Source organism: Dama dama, chromosome 33, assembly GCF_033118175.1.
Source record: "Dama dama isolate Ldn47 chromosome 33, ASM3311817v1, whole genome shotgun sequence".
In the NCBI taxonomy this organism is placed as follows: Eukaryota; Metazoa; Chordata; class Mammalia; order Artiodactyla; family Cervidae; genus Dama; species Dama dama.
In genome coordinates, this window is record NC_083713.1 from 46,592,584 (window position 1) to 46,617,088 (window position 24,505).

General features: G+C 38.9%; 1 protein-coding gene and 1 long non-coding RNA gene across 3 annotated transcripts in view; one reads left to right on the forward strand and one right to left on the reverse strand.

Moving 5' to 3' along the window:
• Window positions 1–24,505, forward strand: part of NEB (nebulin) — a 216,959-nt gene that overhangs the window by 185,334 nt on the left and 7,120 nt on the right. Inside the window, exons 145-164 of the mRNA XM_061135714.1 lie at window positions 2,844–2,954; window positions 3,765–3,869; window positions 4,412–4,516; window positions 6,049–6,153; window positions 7,548–7,658; window positions 8,082–8,192; window positions 8,746–8,859; window positions 9,366–9,470; window positions 12,887–12,991; window positions 13,512–13,616; window positions 14,229–14,321; window positions 15,312–15,404; window positions 17,259–17,351; window positions 17,786–17,878; window positions 18,910–19,002; window positions 20,607–20,699; window positions 21,612–21,704; window positions 22,221–22,313; window positions 23,803–23,895; window positions 24,193–24,285. Coding sequence (XP_060991697.1) covers window positions 2,844–2,954; window positions 3,765–3,869; window positions 4,412–4,516; window positions 6,049–6,153; window positions 7,548–7,658; window positions 8,082–8,192; window positions 8,746–8,859; window positions 9,366–9,470; window positions 12,887–12,991; window positions 13,512–13,616; window positions 14,229–14,321; window positions 15,312–15,404; window positions 17,259–17,351; window positions 17,786–17,878; window positions 18,910–19,002; window positions 20,607–20,699; window positions 21,612–21,704; window positions 22,221–22,313; window positions 23,803–23,895; window positions 24,193–24,285 — 2,007 coding nt within the window. The remainder of the gene's footprint in view (window positions 1–2,843; window positions 2,955–3,764; window positions 3,870–4,411; window positions 4,517–6,048; window positions 6,154–7,547; window positions 7,659–8,081; window positions 8,193–8,745; window positions 8,860–9,365; window positions 9,471–12,886; window positions 12,992–13,511; window positions 13,617–14,228; window positions 14,322–15,311; window positions 15,405–17,258; window positions 17,352–17,785; window positions 17,879–18,909; window positions 19,003–20,606; window positions 20,700–21,611; window positions 21,705–22,220; window positions 22,314–23,802; window positions 23,896–24,192; window positions 24,286–24,505) is intronic.
• Window positions 281–14,367, reverse strand: LOC133051215 (uncharacterized). Of its 2 annotated transcripts, none has more exons than XR_009691797.1 (3): window positions 14,254–14,367; window positions 13,157–13,265; window positions 281–432 (listed from the first exon to the last, which is right to left on the reverse strand). It is a non-coding gene; the product is annotated as an uncharacterized LOC133051215 (long non-coding RNA). The 2 variants fall into 2 exon arrangements; XR_009691798.1 differs by lacking the exon at window positions 281–432 and adding an exon at window positions 5,597–5,881.

A 24,505-nucleotide genomic window follows, 5' to 3' on the forward strand; every position in this document is an offset into this window, starting at 1 on the left:
ATTTGTCAGGGGATATACTTTTGCACACACCCATCTTTTCCTGCATGAAACGTTCCCCCTGGAACATACCTCCAGAGTAGGAAGGTAGAGTAGTTTTGAGATGGTCTACTAACCTCTTTAGGCTGTTGACACCGATCAAAGGATGAAGTGAAAATAGACTGGGCATCTTATCTCCAACCACAGGAAAGAAAGCCTCTGCTGATGATTGTCATTGGCATTTAATACATATAAGACTTTACTATGGTCTTTATACTACTTTACTATGGTCTCTCAGTTCAGACATACTCCAAATCAACAGTATAAACTGCTCAAAATGTTTTCAGTTGTAGCTTTCACCCTATGTCTTATAGTCTCAATAGCAAGAAATGTTCTAATTTTTCAATCTGCTCTTTAGTCTTTAGAAGCGCCAATATTATTGTCCTGTTCAAGTCTCTGCAAAGAAGTAGAAATGGATGTTAGATCTTTGTATTCAATTGAACTTTGAAAAAAATTGATTAAAAACCTCTTTCCCACACTCTCTGAGCCTGCTGGGATTATGGACACTGATGTTGCCATTTGCAACATGGCCCTGCACAGTCGCATCTCAGGTTTCCCTGGTAAACAAGAGAAGGAAGGCTCTTCCATTCCACATGCTGCATGAATGTGGGTACTGTACTTCCCACCTAATCCCACACCTTTCTAAGAATTCTTGAAGTCCTGAATCTGATATGTGTCCTTATCATGCAAAATAGAGTAGTACTTAAGAAGATTCAGTCAAAAAGGAAGATTGGACGTGGTGGCTCCTATTCGGGGCAGTAGTTATGCTCGACTGCATTTGCTTGGGGCCTTCTTGTGGAAAGAGGAGGCACAACTTTTTAATTAAAAAGTTAGAAATTTAAATTTGCTTAAAATTAACAGAAGAAAAATTAACTGAAAGGCCAGTAGAAAGCTGCTCTTCAAGTACTTTTTTCAGACGTGAGTTATTTTCTAAAAGATAAAGGGTTTTTAGCACTCTTCTAAAGAAATGGGTTTTATTCGCATCAGAGATGGGCCTTTGCATTTTTTCTTCCCCAGTCTTGCCTCTGCACATCTGCCTGACTTTGCTTTTCTGTTTCTCAGCTGTTGGGATAAGCCCTATTCTTAGGGCTTCTGTATCCTTAGGAAAAGTTCTCTCTTGGTCCAGACACCAGCTCACCACGCCTGACTTTCTTTAGCAGGCTTTTCATTTTATTTGGGGGGTGAATTTCCTTCCAGAGAAGAGCCATTGTAGCATTTGTTTATGTTGTCTTTCTGTTCTGCTGTTTCTGCTTCCTCCGTTGTGTGTCTGACGCGGTGTGCCCGCATCCTGCTCTACTGCTCTGCATGCTTATTTTGTCCGTGCGTTTTCACTGGAGATTGGTTCAAAATAAATGTCTTAGCACCGTGAATGCTTTTCCTTTAATGTGGCAGACTTCATTGTTCTTAGCACTCGAGTGGCCTCCTGTTGTGCCTGTCCTGCTGGATGTGGAAAGTCGTGGGGAAGGAAAGTGATGAAGCATGAGGGGACTGATTTTAAGTGTCTATGGTGTGAAATATCTGGGCAACCAGATTCTGGTGTGCTAACTTTGAATGAGCAAGTGTTTCATTTTACCAACAACAGAAACTCTAGGTGTCCCAGAGCATCAAATATTGCCCTTTTAGCTGGCTAACATCTAGAAAGAGCTCATTTTTCTTTCTTCCTAGAATAAGTAACTGTGCTGTGCTTAGTCACTCTGTTGTGTCCAACTCTTTGCAACCCCATGGACTGTAGCCCGCCAGGCTCCTCTGTCCATGGGGATTCTCCAGGCAAGAATACTGGAGTGGGTTGCCATTTCCTCCTCCAGGGAATCTTCCCAACCCAGGAACTGAACCCAGGTCTCCCGCATTGCAGGCGGATTCTTTACCATCTGAGCTATCAGGGAAGCCCAGAATAAGTAACTAGTAGGGTTCTATTTCTGGTGTTAATCCTGGTGTCAAAGGAATCAGTCTGTTCTTCAATAAGTAAGTGTTTCTGTCACTTTCAGTTTATTCTGTTGAATATTCCTATAAGTAAATCTCATCTTTAGCTATTTTGCTTAGGCATTATGACTGTCTCTTTCTTTCATCAATCAAATCACATTTATTAAGCAACTATTAGTGCCAGGCATTGCATTTATTTTTTAAATTGAATTTATTTAATCCTTTGCATCTTCTTTTATATATTCTGCAAGTAAAATATATTTAATCTTATTTTTCTCTTTATGTTAAATTTATCTCACTTCTTTCCTCCTTCTAACCTGAAATTATATCAAAGCCATTAACCCCCAAATTCTGTTCTTTTACTCAAAAGTTATGCCAGTATTTTGCCAATTAAAATGATATAGCTAAAGTACAAAATAATAAATTCTCCTAAATTCAACAGATTCCTTACTTCTCACTATCTTGATCATTTATAAAGCCTCTTTGAACTCCTGGTAATAGACCTAAAATGCTTTTGGTTTTGCTAGTTAGGAAGACTGAAATGCTTCAAATCAAATATATTAGATCATGTCTCTGAATTTAGCCAGAAGCCTTTTCCCATGCATTTTTGTCTTGCATCAAAAGGAAGTGAATCTTTCATACCCCTGGATAATATAAAAATGAGCAAAACAAATACTATGTCATTTGTTCTTATACTCAATTGCCTATTGTCTCTACATAATTATTAATAATGCTCCCTTTTACTCTTAAAAGTGGCCTTTGGATAATAAATTATATGATCACTTTATGTGTAACATATATTCTTTTGCACTTACATTTCCCCTGTTCCTCAGCCTTCAAATAAACTGACATTCAGGAATAATTTGGATTTTTGCATTTGCTATTAGGTTAAATACCGAGAAAATTTCAACAAAGAGAAGGGCAAGACACCAAAATACAATCCAAAAGATAGCCAGCTCTACAAAGTCATGCAAGATGCTAATAATCTTGCAAGTGAGGTATGTGCTTGTTTAACTGTAGTAAAATATATAATGTGAATTTGCCATTTTAAGTATTTTTAAGTATGGAAAAGACCCTGATGCTGGGAGGGATTGGGGGCAGAAGGAGAAGGGGATGACAGAGGATGAGATGGCTGGATGGCATCACTGACTCGATGGACATGAGTTTGAGTAAACTCCAGGAGTTGGTGATGGACAGGGAGGCCTGGCGTGCTGCGATTCATGGGGTCACAAAGAGTTGGACACGACTGAGCGACTGAACTGACTGACTGAAGTATGTAATTCAGTGGCATTAATTACATTCACAATGTTGTCCAACTACCACTATTAATTCTAAAGCTTTTTCATCACCTCAAAACACAAACTCTGTAACTATTAAGCAGTAACTCTCCATTTCTCTCTCCCACCAAGCCCTGGTAAGCTCTAATCTACTTTCTGTCCCTATAAATTTGCCTATTAGAGATTTCATGTAAGTAGAATCATGTAATATTGGTCCTTTTTTGATCTGGCTTATTTCATTTAGCTCAGTGTTTTCAAGGTTCATCCGTGATATATAGTGTATGTCAGAACTTCATTCTATCTATGGTTAAATAGTATTCCACTTTATGTGTATATCACACTGTGTTTGTCCCTTCATCTGTCAATGGATACTTGAGTTGTTTCCCGTTTTGGACTATTGTAAATGAGTTATGGTTTTTTATCACCATTTCCAGCATTTCTTTCAGGATGAGATATCTTATTATGGTTTCATTAGTACCATTTTCCATTTCCTATTTATATGATTTTCTTTTTCCCCTTACTGTGGCACAGGTTAAGTATAAGGCTGATTTGAAGAAACTTCACAAACCTGTGACTGACATGAAGGAATCTCTGATAATGAACCATGTCTTGAATACAAGCCACCTTGCCAGTTCTGTAAGCTCATTCGTTTGCTCCAAAAACAGCTTGTTTCACCCATTTACAGCTAAATCCCTTCTTTGAGGTCACATGCATCTCCTTCTCCGCTACCGAAAGCATGTCTGTTCTCTGAGTGCATTCTTCCAAATGACAATATTAATCTACCAGTGCTCCACGGACTGCAACACCTCTCAGATGATAAAAATGCTTCTATTTGGGGAATATTTTAACTTCCTTTTCTCCCAATTAACCACTCCCTTTCCTCCTCCTAAAAACATAGACTTAACACTTGGAATAGTTTCTTTCAACTTTTCACTCTTAAAAGCCTACTTTGAATAAGCCATATAATCTAAGTGCTTACATCCTTGTATTTATTAACTGACAATACTGAACATGTATTTTCATCCTTTAAAATGTTTTTATAACCCACTATGTGGTGTTTGCTAATTTCCATTTGATCACAATGCTGCTGCTGTGTAAATATCCAACCTAAAGAGAAAAATAGGAATGCGGAGCAGCTTTGCCATCAGTGTGCATTTTTTTGGACTCCTTCCCCTCAGTACCAGTACAAGAAGAACTATGAGAAGAGTAAAGGCCACTACCACACAATACCTGACAATCTGGAGCAGCTTCATCTAAAAGAGGCCACAGAATTACAGAGTATCGTAAGTTGACCAAGACTGTCTTTTTTCCTGCACATTCACCTACAATGTCAAAAGTTTTCATGGATTCCCCTAGAGGACAGTAGTTACACTTATAGCAACAATTGCTTGTGAAAGTGCCCAAGGATATTATGGGCTTGGAATTTAGCAACATGTGGAAACAAATGTTCGTGTTATGAATGATAACAATATTTACATACATTGGAGAAATAGTGTGTAGGCATGCAGTATGTGTTCTTCAGGTTACTCACAGGGACTGGAAGCATAAACATCATATCACCAGGAGACAGACCCCTTAGAAAATATTAGTGGGACCTCCCTGGTGGTCCAGTGGCTAAGACTCCGAGCTCCCAGTGCAGGGGACCTGGGTTGATTCCTAGGTCCTACATGTTGCAACTAAAGATCCCACATGCCGCAGCTAAGACCTGACACAGCCAGATAAATCAATAAATATATTTTTTTTTTAAAAAAGAAAAGAAAATATTACTAAGAATGATAGGGAGCCTTTGGAGGATTTGGGGCAGAGGAGTGATATGATCAGGTCACCACTGAAGTAGTCTCTGGGTGTGGAAGAAATTGCAAAATTTATATAAGTAAGATTCTCACAGGAAAGAACTCAGGGAAGGAATTCACTGCCACATGACCTTCTATTTCACAAATTCAGCTATTTTCTTCCCCATTGGGCATTAACAAGAAAGCTGAATTACTGGAAATGCCTTCCATCATCTGTAAAGTTCATCTGTAAAGCAGCTTGTGTTCCTGGACCTCTATGTTAATGTGTCATAAGCAAGAGAGCTGAGATTGGACTTTGCTATGAAGATGCTGTGTGACCCAGGCTTTTGTCTTTGAGTGTCTCCTGTGTAAATGAGGGATATCTATAGGCTCCTCCCATTCCTGGGCCCCTGTGATGAGGATGAAGAGTTTGTGTTTGTAAAATAGCCTTGGGGTCTTTTTGAGAATGTCAGGTTTGTTAGAAATTCAGTCAATAACTAGTCAACTGGTTTTCACTTTCATACCATGCTACCAATACTGGTAGCATTGAATATGTGACCAGTTATTACCTTAGTTGAGTTACTGATATGTAAATAAAGTTGTATGCATTATCTATTAAATTAAGGCCCCAGGCCCTTGATAAAAGTTCTTATCAAGGGAAGACTGAAGATTTTTATTAGAAATATTGGCTGATGCTCAGGCTAAAATATTCACATCTATACACATCAAATCTCGGCGAACCTTCTCTGTGGGCAGTTTTCCATGAATTTCCTTGTCTCAATGCTTGTCTTGGCTGATTCTTCTGCAGTGATCCTTTTGTCTCCTTGAATTGAACACAAATCCTGACCATGCCTTGCAGACAGTTACAGTGTTATCCTGCCAGGCCAAAATAAAAAGTTACTTTCTGAAACATGACAGGGAACTGTTTTGCGTGGCAATGAGATGCCACCCAATTGGACATAATGTATCAACTAAAAATGCTATTGTTAAACTGGTCTGTCTCAGAATTGGCCAGAGATATCTCATAAGGGTTTTATCACTAGGTGAAATACAAAGAAAAGTACGAAAAGGAACGAGGGAAGCCTATGCTAGATTTTGAAACACCAACGTACATCACTGCCAAGGAGTCTCAGCAGATGCAGAGTGGGGTAAGTCCTGCACAAACCCCCATGCAGCAAATATACCATCGAGCTAATGCAAACAAGTGTTGAGCCTGTTGTCATCCCAAAGGTGTGGGTGATGGGATTCTTCAACATATGATTACCAAAATCTTTTCCGTATCTCAAATCCTGCGGTTCCATTATATATATAAAAAAATGTTCTGAATAATAAACATTTACCATATATGTTTTATTTCAACTACCCTTTTCACAGAATTAGGACATAGCAAACTGTTCCTGATACTGAAACAAATAATTTTGAACGTAATGTAATTTTTTCTTTGAATCAGTTCCCTCTATGCAGACCCACTGTTGGCTTTGAATTGTTCTCTTAATAGGAAGCCTCCAGTCCCAGAAAGGAAGATTTTTTTTCTTTTAACCAGGATTTTTATCAAAATATCAAAAAAGTCACTGTCATATTTCCTATTTTAGAAATGTAAGCAGAGGCATCTAAAATAAAATTAAAATTTTAAGCAGTAGTGGAGAAGAATGAATGTTATTTTGAACCTGAGAAAGTCTGTCTTCATTGGGAAACAGGCTTATTTTGGGTTTCTTCTGCCTCACCTCCATGGGCATATCTCCAACCATAAAGATAAATGGCTTTTAATATAAGTAGTAGTTTGGGGTGCTTTCTGGTGTGTAGAATGCCAGATAACAGAAAATTTTAAATTGTTTAAAACAGTTGGTAAACCTGGGTAAAGCATCTGTGGGAGATCCTTGTACTATTCTTACTTTTCTGTAGATGTCAAATTCTGTTGGAATTGAAAATGGCAAAAATCAAGTCCCAATGTCTATTCCAAGCCTCCCAGTCATACAACCTCATCCAGGGATTTGAGAGATGGGGAAGGTGGTGGCCCTTCCTCCCAACAGTGAACAAAACCTGATAACCTCTCTGGACTTCATTATCCACCTTATTTGTTCAGTGATTTAGAATAATACTTGTGATTATGAGAAAGGGCAAATTTGCATTTGGTGCCCTCAAGATCCCCTTCCTCTGAGTGTTTTTTTATTTTCTTCATCTGAGTCACTTCTAATTCAGAAGTAGAATCTTTTATTGCTTCAGAAAAGTGTCATCAAGAGGGAGGACAATGGATTGAGTCTTGGGGATACATCCATCCTTCCCCTCTCAGAGAGCCAGCCCCCATGGGAGTGGTAGACGGGCAAATGAGAGGCCACCAAAGGTTCTCAGCCTCTAAGTTCCCTTGGATAATTTGCTCTACCCAGGGTATTTCCAGAACAATCATGTTTCAAATGTGTGATTATCAGCAGAACTAAGATCAAGAAGCCATACACAGAAAGAAAATGTAATTGTTTTCTTCCTAGGGTTGAGAAATAAGTTGTAACAAATATTCTTTCTTGTCTTTCCTTCCTACTTACATTAGAAAGAATATAGGAAAGAATATGAAGAGACCATTAAAGGCAGAAACCTGACTGGCCTGGAGGTCACACCAGCTCTATTACATGTCAAATATGCAACCAAAATAGCCAGCGAGGTAGTGCCCACTCGGTCTTTTCTCTCCCTCCTGATCCAAATAATTGCACTGACACTCATCAATGTATTCCTACCATTTTCACCACCACCTAACTCTTTGGGTTCCAAGTTGGGTTCCCATGTGTTTCATACTAGCACCTAATCTATTACCCATGTTAATTCTCCTAATTTTTTAATTGAATACCTAATAAAATGTGCTTACCTTAGCATCCTATTAATTTCTAGTTTCTTATTTGATATTGGATATTAACTGATGAAGCTTATACCCTGCCTTTATTGATTTTTTTATTGACTAAACTGTAACTGAAATTAGGTTTTTGTTTGTTTTGGGGTTTTTGTTTAGTATTTTGGTGAGGGACTTTTCAGCAAAGAGGAACAATCCAGGCTTTCTTGTGAGCATTGTTGCTTGTATTTTGTGCTATAGAAAGAGTACAGGAAAGATCTAGAGGAAAGCATCCGTGGGAAGGGTCTCAGTGAAATGGAAGACACACCGGATATGCTAAGAGCAAAGAATGCCACTCAGATCCTCAACGAGGTGGGCACCCAGCCAACTGCATGCACAGGATCAACCGAGTATCTTCTCCTTCCTAGCCAAGTAGCATTTTTTTAAAAAGTGATAAAAAGTTTTTGAATTTCAGATTCTCTGTTCAATATGATTATTAATCATTACATAAAAATCTTGATTTCTGATGAGTTGATAACTGTTTCCATAGTGACTATGCCTGTTCTTTATCTAATAGCTTTTGGCTTAATCTTGATACATTTGTTGTGCCCATTTAAATAAAAACACCACACTGGAGTGGTGGGCACCTAAGTGTAATCATTTATGTACCAAACGAGATTTAAAATATGCTTTATACTTTAATGTTCTAAGCAGAGGATGCTAGAAACTGCTCCAAAGGAGGTTCTGGCATGAGTATAATAGTTTTCTAGAGCGGTCTTCTGTCGTCACCACTCCATCCTACCCCAGGGATGGTGAAGGTGACTCTAGCAATGCAGGTGGCATGTTATGTGGATCTATATTCACTCTGCACATTCATTATCTTGCTATGACAGCTAAGTAACATTTTCTTTTAATGCTACTATAGAAAGAATATAAGAGAGATCTGGAGCTGGAAGTCAAAGGAAGAGGTCTGAATGCCATGGCCAATGAAACTCCTGACTTCCTGAGAGCCAGGAATGCTACAGATATTGCCAGTCAGGTGAGTGTTCCATGTCAGTCTTTCAAAAAAAAAAAAAAGTAGCTGTGATTATAAGAACACAATTACAGTCAGATGCATATAATGGCATGGTGGAATCTGTTCTGATGAAAGGATCCAGGACCTTTGCCAGGGATGCTCTCATCTGTCCTTCTCCCAGCTCTTCGGAAAACAATCAATGCCTTACTATCCATTGATTATCTCTCTCCTTCTCCTTTCCCAAACCCTGCACAACTCTCACCAGCCCTCACCCCACCCACTCCCCAATCAACTAGATAGTAAGCCTAGGACTCAACCTTTCTTTCCGAATCTCACTCCTTAGCATAAAGCTATAAACACAAGAAAAAAAAAAACAATTGTTGAGTAGCAGATGAATGAATCCTTTTCTGTTTTTATTTTGAATAATGAATCCTTTTAGAAAAGAAATATTAATCACTTAATACTCAAACTGAGCCAACAAATGTGTGCACTGTAAACATTCACCCAACTATTGGATGGTCCTTTTGTAGATTAAGTATAAGCACTCAGCAGAAATGGAAAAAGCCAATTTCACTTCTGTGGTTGACACTCCGGAGATCATTCATGCCCAGCAAGTCAAGAACCTTTCAAGCCAGGTAAGGACATTCATCAGGATATCACACATTGACCCCAATCACAAAGAACAAGTCTTTCCACTAATACTGAAGGAGATTCTTTCAAATCACAATTTTGCCAGTAAAAAAGAAGGGATTCGTCTATGATGCAAGTTTGAGTTAAATTTGAGATTCCTATACCAGAATTAAAATAAAGAAGAGAATTTTAAGGTACTGAAGAACTCTTAAAATGGTTCTACTCATGATTTTTTAAGGGCTTCCCAGGTGGTGCCAGTGGTAAAGAATCCACCTGCCAGTGAAGGAATACAAGAGACATGGGTTTTACCCCTGGAGTAGGAATTGGCCACCCACTCCAGTATTCTTGCCTGGAAAATTCCATGGACAGAGGAGCCTGGCTGACTAGTCAATGGGGTCACAAAGGGTTGGACGTGACTGAACACACACATGCATGCACATAATTTTTTTAATTTATTTTTCCAGTTTTATTGAGATAAAATTGAATGTATCACTGTATAAGTTTAAAGGGTACAGTGTAATGGTTTGTGAAAGTCGCTCAGTCATGTCTGACTCTTTGGGATCCCATGGACTATCAAGTCCCTGGAATTCTCCAGACCAGAATACTGGAGTGGGTAGCTGTTCCCTTCTCCAGGGGATCTCCCCAACCCAGGGATTGAACCCAGGTCTCCCACACTGCAGGCAGATTCTTTACCAGCTGAGCCACCAGGGAAGCTCAAGAATACTGCAGTGGGTAGCTTATCCCTTTGCCAGCGAATCTTCCCAACGCAGGAACTGAACTGGGGTCTCCTGCATTGCAAGCAGATTCTTTACCAACTGAGCTATTAAGTGTAATGGTTTGGCGTATATTAATTGTGAAGTGATTACCTCAATAAGTTTAATTAGCATCCATCATATAATAAGAGAAAAAAAAATTTTTCCTTGCGATGAGAACTCTCAGGATTTAGTCTCTTAACAACTTTCACACACCATGCAGCAGTATTAACTATAGCTGTCATCATGTTATTCATTACATCCCTACTACTTTGTAAGTGGAGTTTTGTCGCTTTTGACCACCTTTCTCCAATTCCACCTCACCCCCAACTCCCACCTCTGGCAACCACAAATCTGATCACTTTTTCTATGAGTTTGATTTTAGATTCCACAAGTATGTGAGATCATACAGTATTTGTGTTTATCTGACTTATTTCACTTAGTGTTGTGCCCTCCATGTCTACCCATGTTGTCACAGATGGCGGGATTTTGTTTTTATGCCTGAATATTATTCCATTGTACATATATAGCACAACTTTTTTTTTTAAAGTGGAGGGTAACTGCTTTGCAATGTTGCATTGATTTCTACCACACAGCAATGCAAATCAGCGACAATTAAACATATATATATATATATGTATATGTATGTATGTACATATGTATATATATCCAGGAGTTGGTGATGGACAGGGAGGCCTGGCGTGCTACAATTCATGGGGTTGCAAAGAGTCGGACACGACTGAGCAACTGAACTGAACTGAATATATACACACACACACCACAACATTTTTTATCCATCATTTATTGATAGAGGCTTAGGTTGTTTCCATGTCTCAACTATTATAATGATGCTATGAACATCAAAGTGCAGGTATCTTTTTGAATTAGTGTTTTTATATCCTTCAGATATATTCCTAGAAGTGGAATTGCTGGATCATCTGGTAGCTGTGTTTTTAATTTTTTGTGGATCCTCTATACTGTTTTCCATAGAGGCAAACCCAGTTTACAATCCCAGTGGGGCACTGTTCTCCACACCCTGACCAACAGTTGTTTGTTATCACTTGTCTTTCTGATGATGGCCATTCAAACAGGCATGAGTTACCACCCATAGTTAAAAAATCAGTCTCTTAAAATGTGGATGTAAAATTTGTGTGCAAATCTGGAAGAAACAAAGTTGATCACCCACATTTGATTATCAGTTTCTTTAACAAGATTGAGATCATGTCATCAACACTAACCATACAATCTAACCCTGATTCTTCCTGATGGATAACTCTCTCTCTTCCTACAGAGAGATAAAGAAAATTATGATGTCCTTCATACTCCAAGATATATCCTCACTTGTTTTAACCTTCACTGCTGATTAGGAACCTGCAATTTATTTCAGTAGCCCCAAATCAAGGGTTTTTTGCTTGTCTTCTAAACATTGAGTCAGAAAGCAGTAGTTGCTTGACCAGACTATACTTCATAACACCTGGGAATGTAGTTTTCCTGGCCTCATCCTGGAAGTTCTTGTTGGACCTGCCTACTGGCCCATCCCTGTAGCCAGGAGCCCAACCATACCTGCTCACAGCTCAGTGACAATATCTTTGTCACCAACCAAGGACTGGCATTCAAGAAGCCTTGCTGATAGCTCTCAACCCTCCTACTTTTCTCCATTTTGCCTGTTGAATAGTCTGGCTCCATCCAGTTTACTGTAGGCATCCCTTTGTCGCTGCCAGGAACCTCAGGGGCTGTCACCTCTTTCATACGGCCACTTGGCCAGTTTGCTGCTGCTGCTGCTAAGTTGCTTCAGTCATGTCTGACTCTGTGCCATCCCACAGTTGGCAGCCCATGAGCCTCCCTGGAGGCTTCTCCAGGCAAGAACACTGGAGTGGGTTGCCATTTCCTTCTCCAATGCATGAAAGTGAAAACTGAAAGTGAAGACACTCAGTCGTGTCCGACTCTTAGTGACCCCATGGACTGCAGCCCACCAGGCTCCTCCATCCATGGGATTTTCCAAGCAAGAGTGCTGGAGTGGGGTGCCATTGCCTTCTCTGCTTGGTCAGTTTAGCCACAGTTTAGACACCTTTGTTGTTCAGCTGCTCAGTTGTGTCCAACTCTTTGCATGCTGGACTTCCCTGTCCTTCACCAACTCCAAGCTTGCTCGAACTCATGTCCATTGAGTCGGTGATGTCATTCAACCATCTCATCCTCTGTCATCCCCTTCTCCTTCTTCCTCCTGCCTTCAGTCTTTCCCAGCATCAGGGTCTTTTCCAATGAGTCAGCTCTTTGTATCAGGTGGCCAAAGTACTGGAGCTTCAGCCTCTGCATCAGTCACTCCAATGAATGAATATTCAGGATTGATTTCCTTTAGGATTGACTGGGTTGATCTCCTTACAGTCTAAGGGACTCTCAAGCCTTCTCCAACACCGCAGTTCTTCTCCAACACCAAAATGACAATGGGTAATGACAATGGATCCTGGGCTCAGTTCTCCTGGAAAGAAGAGGCCTGGTGCTCACTGATCCAGAGGGCTCTGCTTTACAACTCCCTAACATCCTTAAACAGTCCAAAAAAAAAAAAAAAAAAAAACACTTTCCCTCTGCTGAGCAGGAAGGGCTATTTTAGGTCCCATTGGTCTATATCCCTGTGTTGTTCACCATCGTTATTTCTTGGAATCTATTTCCAGAAAAAGTACAAGGAAGATGCAGAAAAGTGCATGTCATATTATGAGATCGTTTTGGACACCCCGGAGATGCAGAGGGTCCGGGAGAACCAAAAGAACTTCAGCCTTGTGAGTTTTTATTGATTCTAAGGCACAGCTCACTGGGACCTGGGTTGAGGCCGGGGAAAGAAGGATGCCTCTGGGCACACATGCTTGGGTATCCAGCCTACAGTAGCCCTCAGCACCTCCCACCCCTGCCCAGGAGATGTGTGTTCCAGTTTCCTCCGGGCTCACCTTATTATCTCAGTCCCAAATCATCTTGCACTTTGTTAGTGACTTCTTGTTGTTGAATATGAACTATCACCATCTTTTCCAGGTGGTGACATCTTTTTCAAAGTTAATTCTAGGCAAGAGATATTAAAAAAAAAAAAAAAACTTTTAGGGTTTTAAAGTTTAGTTTCTCTCCAAAATTCTTATTGAATTTTTCATTGGCTATCTATGATTATTGTGGCAAATACATTTAAAAATATATATGTGTGATTTTAACTTCCCTTACACAATATAGGCAATTAAAAATATATAAAACAATGTTGAAATCTTAAGATATTTTCTCTCTTTTCATAACAAGATGTTTACTCTTTTCTCATAGCTCCAATACCAGTATGACCTTAAAAACAGTAAAGGAAAAATTACAGTTGTTCAAGACACGCCAGAAATACTGCGTGTTAAAGAAAATCAAAAGAATTTCAGCTCGGTATATTTACCATTTATTTTCCATTTAATGCTAACCAAATAATTTCAGTCTCTTTAAAAATATACTAGCCTCACGTTGATTCAGACAATTAACATCTAACCTCCCCTGTTAATGCTATCAGTTATTTGTTAAAATTCCCCAGAATTCGCTCTAAAACCACCACTCCAGAGACCATTAGAAATAACAACTTAAATCTGCTAACAAAGGAGCTTTTAATCTCAGGGCATTAACACGTGTTGTCTTGCTCCAAGATGGATTTCTTTTCGACACTGTGATTTATTATCCTTTCCCAAAATAACTGACTGACTTTATATTTATTTAATGGATCTTGTGTTTCACACTGGAGTGTTTTTTAATCAACATTTTCTGGCTTTTCTCATTATGTATTAATACAGTATGATAATCTTAAAAGAAATCTCCAGGTCTGAAAAGTGACGTGTGTTGCTACATGTGTGAGTTACTGGGGCTGACGCAGAAGACGCTCCAGCACTTGCCTAAGGACATTCTCTAGTGTCTTTTGTGTTCACAGAAGCCATGTGTCCTACTCTTTCTCCAGGAATGGTTGTGTTGTCCTTTCTTCTGTGTAACACTGTCCTAATTCTGAATACCCAGGTTTTATATAAAGAGGACGTCTCACCAGGAACGGCGATTGGAAAGACACCGGAGATGATGAGAGTGAAGCAAACCCAGGACCACATTAGCTCGGTAAAGACACCCACTGGGGACTCATTTTCAGTATCTTCTGCCTCCCTTTGATCATCCACACTGATGGCTGAGCTGTACTCAAAGATTCTGTCACCAAAACAGCCGAAGTTGCTAAAATAAGAGGGAGATGCCATAATGCAGTGTCAAGGCAGTTTTCATGAGTACTTGTTAGACATGAAAAATGGAGAGCCCTGTGTCAAAATGAACCAGAGTTGGACAGTAGTTTAGTCCAAAAAAAAAAGATCTTCATTCAGGACAATTGTAATATAGCGAAAAAGAGATCTCCGTATAGAACTGAGCTCAATTCTGAATACAAGGGAAAGTAGGGCTTTATGTGAGGGGTGGATGGATGGGGTGGGATGGGGGAGAATGGGAAGGTGGAGAAAAGATCAATGGATGGAAAATTACTCAGAAGAAACAGGGAGGTAAAGGTGGGGGGATTATGGCTAAAATGGCAGATCAAGGTAGTCAGACTTCACCTCGGGGCTGGGGCTGAGGGGTAAGGAATTTGATTAAATATTAAGGAGGATGAAATATCCCAGGTGGGAGATTTTGGCTAAACTGACTTAGCAGGATTCTTGCTAAAACTGGGTGGTATAAAGATGTCCAAAGGTTAAGACCTAGGTTGGAAGACAATACAGATGTGCCTGACTAGAATGTGGTCAAGAGACTCCTTGTCACTTGTGAGTCAAAGAATGGCCCTTCCTGGGTGTATGTGTGTGTGTCTGCCCAGGGCACATGAACTGTGGTATAAGATATGGGAGACCTTAGACTGAAACCCCTTCTCTTCCCTAAGTGTGGTCCCCACCCCTAAAGAAATCATAGAGAACCCATGTGTCCTTGTCCTTGACATGGTTCTCCTCTGACCCAGTATCAGAATGTGGCCCCATTCCCACTAAGGATAGAGGCTGTACTATTTAAACCGTGACTTTGTACACTGTGGGGCGACTAACCGCACACATGCTCATGTTCCCATTTTTATACCTGCAGGTGAAGTATAAGGAGGTGATTGGACAAGGAACGCCCATCCCAGACCTGCCTGAGGTGAAGCGCGTCAAGCAGACACAGAAGCACATCAGCTCGGTAATGGCCCCTTCCCATGCTGGCCCCTTCCTGCATCACCCCTTCCTCCTCCTACCCCCTTGGACAACCCTCCCTGCCCTGCGACGGGCAGTGCAGTTTGCAAAATCAAGATAAGGAAATTCTGTCTTTACATAAATCAGGGAGCAGAAGGGACTTGGCTTCATGTTTAATCATCATATGTGCAGTTCCTTAAAATGTGCTGACAGTAGTGATAAGGTTACTGAGATGATCTTGTTAATTACAGATACCTATAAACATAAAATATAAAACAAAGCTGTGTACATGCATGTACCTCAGGATATTCTCCCCCATCCGGGAGACCCTGGGTAGCCTTGTGAAGTGTACATAGCCTTCTCCCCTCGCCCTGTGTCCTCTGCCCTCTCCTAGTAAACACAGTGTGTTCTGAAGGTGCTGGCTATCATCTTACCCACCAAAGGTGTATCTTAAGCCTGTTCTCTTAACAGGAATTTCAGGCACCTGTGTACGGTGTCTGTGTATACGTTGGGAGACCCACCACACTTGAGATAGCAGGTTTAGCACACATTTCTCCTGACCTCTGTCCAGCTAGCCCCGCCTCCGCCCACACCTTATCCCCCAATGCCACTCGCCACTCTTTCCCATCCACAAGCAGTTTCTAAGCAGCTGCTGGCTACTAGCCAAAGATTGTGTGAAGTTTGGGAAATAGTTTATAGCCAATAAAAGGCAAGGATCTTGATCGAGGTTTTCTTGGTCACTGGAGGAAATTCAATCCCATTGAATTTCCATTAGAGAACACTGGCTGTTTCTCTTGCAAGTCGTCTGTATCCTTTAGACCTCATTCCCTTTGCATTCTCTGCTTCTACCTTGGCTCCCCTGCATTTAGAATTGCATGTCCACTCATCCAGGAAAGCCAGCCTGCATCACCTTTGCCGCTTCTGATCCCAATTTCTTGCCTTTCTCTGGTTTTGTTTTGTTCCGTGGTCCATGATGAGTTCTGTTGCCTTGCCCAGTAAAGAAATACAACTTTGTTTGAAGATGGTAGATTGTTAAAGATCTTGAAAAGTTTCCTAGCAAAATAGAGATATTAGCACTAGTGGCAGTGATTTTAGGAATTAATTTGTGACACAAACCCCCAGATATTCCATGTTGTTCCCCAGCCTCTGCTCTAGTACAACATAGAATCCATCCACTTAATCCTTCCTTCCTTTAGGTGGTCAATTATTAACACTGTGAGGGAGGGTAGAATGAGGATGACAAAAGGCTCTGGAAGTTCCTCACTTGTTTCATTAACACAGTCCTTTGGACTTCTCCCTGTTCAAAAACACTAATTTACACGATTCAGCACTGAGTAAAAATTTCAGAGAAAGTTGCTTTTCCTGCAGAAATAAACTATTCAAGTCTCCTTACATTAAGGGGTACCTAAGATTAAAGACCAGTTAGGAATTTTCTGGAGAAAATACAAAACAAAATTCTCAACCCTGAAAGAAGAGTACACATGATTAGAAAAATTTAAACCAAGCCACCTATTTATGACCTACTATATTCTAGGGACTGATACTAGATGTTACGAAATGGTTAATGTTTTTTTCAATGTTGAATGTATTAGCACTTTCTAATGCATTTTAGGAATGTATTGATACTAAATGTTGACTAAAGAAAAGTGCCACAGTTTAGTACAGTCTTCAAGGTAGTCAAGTTACTACCTTTGAAGAGAGAAAATAAATATTTGTGGCATTTTTTTTCCTTATTCCTAAATGTCATGTTTGAAAGCTAGATTCTTTCTGTGAGTGTCCACCAAATAGCTGGCATATAGGTGTAAATCTGAAGGATTCGTGGTCATTTCACTTTTTTAGATGTTCTAATTATCTTCTGCAGGTTATGTACAAAGAGAACCTGGGAACAGGCATTCCAACCCCTGTCACTCCAGAGATTGAGAGAGTCAGACGCAATCAAGAGAACTTTAGCTCGGTATTTACAAATATATCATCATTCTTTTAAAAAATAACATCTTAACAGTTGTGTGTGTGTAGTGTGTGTGTTACCACCTGACCGAGACCATCTAGTCTTACACAAAATGACTCACTTTTCTGATGGTATTTTGGTGACTGATCAGTGTGACCACTTAGATCTGAAATACTGTAAAAAGAATTAACACAAGATTTCTCATCATTACATTCATATCCTATAACTCAGTGCTTTCTGCTGTACTTTTTCATTCCCAGAATTAGCAGAATAGAGTTTATCCTTAAAACGTGAAGTAACAAGTTAAAGTATTATTCTTACTAAACGTAACTCACTAAAACTCCCTCCTCACACCCCCCCCCCCCGCCCCCAGTTTTCTCTCTTCTTTGATCTTTGTGCTTGTTTTGAATGTCTTTTGGGTACTTTTTTGTATCTCACAGGTTTTGTACAAAGAAAATTTGGGGAAAGGAACCCCAACACCTATCACTCCAGAGATGGAGAGAGTCAAACGCAATCAAGAGAACTTTAGCTCGGTATTTCTTAGGGGGAAAAAATATAAAATCCCTTAATTTTTATTTAAAATATTTTTTAACACATTACCAATATATAATTTTCTTACTATAAAAATACTAAATTCATAGAATGAAAATGACACCAAATGTTACCTCAGTTTTCAACGCAAATCTAATTTAGTATTTTAGTTCTGGTGTGAAATTTTAACTGTTTTTCCTAAAACATAGCTATTGATCACATTCCTTAAAAACCTATAATACTTAGTGTTTCCTTCCTCAAATCCTTGAATAACAGTAGATGTTTCTAACTGTTGTGGCACAAATCAAAAGTAAAATCTAACATGCCTTCAAAAGGACAATGTTAACTAGAATTCTATTTGTTTTTATTATGGCTCTGTTTGATGTATTCTGTGTTTGCATCGTTTCTTAAAAGAATGTGATTCTTGAACACTTTCATTCCAAAGACAACTTAGCAATTCACAGTGACAAGTTTACTTGGCTCAGCTATGTTTGTATATCACAAGAGATATAAATGGGTTTCTTTGGAATAGTTTCAGGGTCATTGAATGCTAATATTTATTTAGCTTTTAATACTTATTTATTTTATTCCCCAAACCCCTTTCTTCTTGGTCTCCTGAGAATTTCCAACAGCTCACTATGCATATGAATTTCAGTTAACTTGAGCACTATTTGGTAAATCCTAATCCTGCCTTTGAGAAAAGGTATATATATGTATGGGGGTTGGCCAAAAAGTTCATTTGGGCTTTTTGGTAATATCTTACAGAAAATCTCAATGAAATTTTTGGCAAATCCAATAAGTGACTCCTGCCTGTAATCTGAAAGTTCTGTTGGTATTAATGCCACTTTTTTGTATGAGACAAACGTCATACTGTTTGTGATGAAATGTCCAAAGGTAATCTATACTTGTTCTATTTCCGAAATTTATTTAGGCCTATTTCATGTCATTAGGAAAACAAACAAGCAAAAATACTTTTAGAGCCTACCTTAACAATGGATCCTGGCTGATTTGATTGTTGGTTTTATACACACAGATTCTGTACAAAGAGAACTTGAGCAAGGGGACTCCCGTCCCTGTCACCCCTGAGATGGAGCGGGTCAAGCGCAACCAGGAGAATTTTAGCTCGGTATTTGGGAGAAAGCTCCCTTAACTTCGTATTAAAAAATAATACCTTTCTATAAAAACTCCTTTTAGTCCCTTTAAAATAATCAGTTTAACAAATTCTTTTAAAAAACAAAACAAAAACTCATCAACATTATTCTTCCTTTTTCCAGATCTCTTACTCACCATTTGATTCTAACACTTTATACTTCCTATAACAGTCCCTTACAACTTTTCACAGGTTCCTTTCCATGTTTTATAGGACTTTTGAAGTTCATTGATATCCAAAACCCCCAAATACTATAGCTTTTATTTACTTAGAACTATTTTTATTTGATGTGGCTGGGTTAGCATTGTAAGAAAAGACACAGGACTTGAGGCCCCAGGTAGAAATAATGGCCCTTGCTGAGGACAGGGGTTTACCTTAACAGAGATCCTACCTGTAAAACAGTGGCACCAAGAGAGAAAATTGCTCAGAATCAGACCCCAAAGGAATCTTGATACTTGTTCCAAATAAGACATTCCATCAGTAGAAATCGAGACCTTCTGATTTTTAAAAAAAATTTGAATTAGATGAGTTTGTTTTTCTTAATATTTTTGTTGAAAAACTATAATACCCAATAGTCTGTGAAGCTTTCATATAAGGATCTTAGATTCATTTATGCCTGAGATGGAGAATCCAAGTCATTAGGAAAACTTAGCTGGATTCTTTTTGGGGAGGGGAAAGAGTAGAGCAGTAGGGAGAGGTTTCATCCAAAATGTTTTTTAATTGCTCATTGAAATAATTATGTGAAGGAATCAAACTTCCAGATAATATCAGTAACCTTCTTGGGTCCCACTGTCTTTTTGTTTTTGTTTGTGATTACTATTCACTAACAATCTTTTGATTTTACTGAATTTTCAGTATAAATTGATATTTTTGGAATGTTATATTTACTGTTTTCCCTATAGGTTTGTTGTTATTATTCCTTCTTTTGGAAAAGTTTACATTAATTTTCAAAGTTATTTAAAAATTATTTTCATCTATATTAGAGTAGGTATATTATTATTTACATCTATTTGAGATATTAATGATCCTGATGATCCTGGACAGTTTCTTCCTTTAAGTAACCATTTGTGTTAATTTTTACAAGGTTGCGTTTAGACAAAATTGTCCAGTGGTGCAAAGAACCTTTAAAGATTCTGTATTTAGACTCAACCACCTATACAACTTGAATTTACACAACAAAGATCTATTTCCTATATTGCATAGATTTGACCTGAGGTTTAAAATATCTGTTATTCTGTAAAACAAATATTCTGTGTAGGGAAAATGAGTATTTGCCCTCCAATTAAAAAATAACCTTTCTATGGTACACTTTTATGAAATAATTTTTCTTAATTTTTAACACAGAAAATCAACATTTAACATGAGTTAGCATAAAAGTTGAATATCAAATATACTGGCCCTTTAGCCAAGGAAATGTGGAACATGTTCTCATCCAGACCTGTGCTAGAAAAGACAGGCTGACTTGGTGAATTTGTCTTTCCTGTGTGATGTCTGTGTTTCATAGGCTCCTTAAATGATAACCTGAAAGGGCTGTTTTGACTGCTCTTGTTTTTTTCTGGATGCTTTCTTATATTGTACAGGTATTATACAAAGAAAACATCGGGAAAGGGATCCCAATTCCCATCACTCCAGAGATGGAGAGAGTCAAACACAATCAAGAAAACTTTAGTTCGGTATTTAAAAAACAAACAAAAAACCCTTTAACTAATTTAAAATCATTTTTTAAAAAGATTAATGGCTGTATCTTAAAACCTAATCAACTTATTCCAGTAAAAACTTTGACATGTCTTGTTTACAACTTAATGCTGCCATTTCCTGTGAAATCAGTCTCCCCATTTTGGTTAAACATTAATATCACTTAAAAAATGTTCACTATTACTTTCCAACCTTTAAAAACATAACATACCCAGTCTCTAAACCCCCCCATGTTTATCCTGCTTTGGCAACTTTGAACGTAGAGTTTACAAAAATTTGTTCTATAGATAAATATAAACCATTGGCCTCATTTCCTATTCTAACCTTTTTGATCTCTACTGGTATTTGTATAGATATTTTCAAGTTCTTTTAGCATTTTGTCACTGTTGTCCATTTGCCTCAAGTATAATTCTTTCCAATATTTCACCCAAACTAAAAATCTGACTTCTTTTGAAAGTCAACAAAAGAAGATCTGTGTGTATGTACTTTTAAATACACAATGTTTATAAAACCTAAATATCCTTATGTGTGGTTGATCAATATTTCCAAAACAAAATCCTTGGTTCTCCTTCTGTCTCCCGTTCTGTTTTCTCCCATCCTCATAACAAGCTTGGGGGTGCCGCTCATGGTTCCCTTCTGTGGTGTTCTCCTTTGCTCAGCATTGCAGAGATTAGTTCAGCAACAAAACTTTCAAGTTTTTGCTGCTCCTTCCTGCATTCCCTTGCTTTTAAGGATGTCTTTAGGCTCCTACAGGATGGACCTAGAAGCTTCTGGTGTTTTCCTTCCTCTAACTCATTCTCTTCCTCCCTGCCCTGCTACTCGCCACTGCTCTGCAAGAAGGGGGAGTGGCTGACTGCTCTTTTTGTTCCGGGTGCTTTCTAATCACACAGGTGCTATACAAAGAAAACCTGGGCACAGGAACCCCAGTCTCCACCACTCCAGAGATGCAGAGAGTCAAACTCAATCAAGAGAACCTTAGCTCGGTATTTTGGGAAGAAAGGGAAAAGGAGATGTCATTTAACCTCATAAAGAAATTGATACTTGATACTTAATATTTTTTCTCCTTTTAAACCTACTTCCCTTCCTTTGCTTCTAATATTTCTCATTTCTCATTTCTGTGGTACTACTATGGATTCTTTTTCTAATTCTGATTTCTATTCCATCTGGCATTTAAAAATATTTTTTAAAACCTCTTTTCTTTTAGTTTGCTTGGATAACAACAAAACCACATTCTAACAGTCTCAAATCCTCATGTGATTATTTGGGAAGGTAACTCCACAGCTTTTCCCCAGCAGCTAAAGATCCTAGATAAAGTCAGTCTCCTCATCCCAAGAATGGCTATCGTTAAAGGTTTTGGTGGCATCTTCTCAGCATATAACTCCTGGCTCCTTGGATTATTGTGTCATTTGATAACAAGGAAGTTGAACTCACCCTTAAAGTCTCACAACAAATGAAATGTTACTTACGGTTGTTTTTCTGGATGCTTTCTTATCATACAGGTGTTATACAAAGAAAACATGGGCAAGGGAACCCCTTTACCTGTCACTCCAGAGATGGAGAGAATCAAACACAATCAAGAAAATATTAGCTCGGTACTTGCAGCAAGACAAAAAAAAAAACCAAACTACTTCTTTAGTAATTTAAAATAATACATATTAATCCTACTTTTTAAAGATAACTGAAATTTTGTGAATTTCTTAATCGCATTTATCCTTCTTCCTTTTAGGGCTACTCCTGGACTTAACCTCAAAATAACAATGTTGCTTTAATCCCTTATTTTAAAGTTCTAATATCAGGAAGTAACAGATTTCCCAATAAGTCATCCTTTGCTCCTCTCTCCCCAAACTTAACTCTCTATCCATTACCCCCCTAAGGTCTCTTTGTTTTATGTATTTGTGAAAAGTGGGGAGTGGAGTAGTAGGTATGACAGGATTCTTTCTGGGACATCAGAATTGCGATTTTATTTATTTATTTTTTTGCAGCTGACTTTAGGTTATAATTTACCCCGTCAGATTTGGACAAAGAGACCTCGGGAAAAATAACCCCTATCCTCTCCTTCAGGCATAATGACATAAATTAAGATCCAGTAGTGGTTTTGCCAAATCACTGTCCATTTACTTTAAAAGGAGTGTCATTTGAACTACTTTTTGTTTTACCAATTTTAGTTCTTTCTGTTCTTCTATCTATCATGGTCTTTAAATGCTAATTTTAGTAAGCTATTTGTTGCAAGCCTGCGTTCCGGGATGTAAAGAGATTGCTGTGGATTGGGGTTTGTGTGGGGACATTACCTTACATACTAGAGAGGTTCCTCTGATACTGGAACACGGGACTACAGGGACCCCAAGTCTCAGTCTCTTATTCTGTAGATCTGGCATGGGGCCAGACATTTTGCAATTCCAGCAAAGTCTCAGGTGATGTTAACCTTGTTGTCCAGGGACCTCAACTTTGAGAATCAGTTCTTTGATAGAATTCTTCCTCTTGAATGCCATAGCTCCAATCTTCTGTGACATCAAGAATGACACTGGTGACAGGGAGGCTGGGAATTTATCACAATGCATTACTGTTGTTTCCTACTGACTAACGCTATGAGTGATGTAATTGCTGAAAACATTTTTACTTATTGATAAGTATGATGATGTTCTGAATTAAAGCAAGAGACAGAACACAGATACACTTCCCTGATGTGTGTGGCAAACGGGACCAGTCTCCCATTCCGATTTAGGGAGCAGCCTCCACCTTCTGTGTTATTCAAGTGCCTGCTCCTAAATCCTGACAGATTATCTGTCAGGTGCTTGACATGCATCGATTAGTGGTAGAGTAAAGGCGGTCTCCCATGTGGGCCCTGGAACTAGGCACAAAAAACTACAGTTCTGTCTTTTAGGCTGCAAGGATTTCAGGACAGGGTTCTACTCTGGCAATGTGCTGTAACTATTATTAGCTTGCTTTGGAAACGTTTCTTTCCATCTAATCTTACTGCCCAAATAGTTTAGCAACCTGAGCCTCCTAACAAATGATCTGCTCTGTTTAATCTTTTGTAACTGTAATTCTTTTTTTCTTTTTGGATCCATTGGACTCGCATAGGTTTTGTACAAAGAAAATGTGGGCAAAGGCACCCCAACCCCTGTCACTCCAGAGATGCAGAGAGTCAAACGCAATCAAGAGAACATTAGCTCGGTATTGTCTTGACAAACAAAAGTGCTTTTTCATTCTGCAAAGTAACCCCTGCCGTTTGACCTGCTCCTAACTCCATCCCAGGTTAAAAACAAACAAAATGCCATTTTTTTTAGAATCTCCCCTAAATGATATACTACATTGACTTTTGCCATTAACTGTTTTTTAAAGCTTTTTCTTGAGTTGTTCTCACTAATAGTAGTAGATAAAGTCTGGGTTTTTCTCCCCCAAATCGCATTACATTGAATAGCCTGACTACTGCCTCCCAGTGACTTTCGGGTCCAACTTTGTATCTCACAGGTATTATACAAAGAGAACCTGGGGAAAGCCACCCCCACACCCTTTACTCCTGAGATGGAAAGAGTCAAACGCAATCAAGAGAACTTTAGCTCGGTATTTGAGAGAGGGAAAAAGAGACGGTGACACCTTTAACAAGCCTGGCAAACATAGTTATACCACTAATTTACCTCTCAGTTTCCTCCAAACTTTTATCTTTTAAAATCCTTCTTTACCCACTTAAAAACCATACCAACCCTGCCAGCTCAAACTGATTTCTTTCTTCACCTTTTGCTTTATACCATAACATTTTAATGGCTTCTCTTCGTGAGGTGTT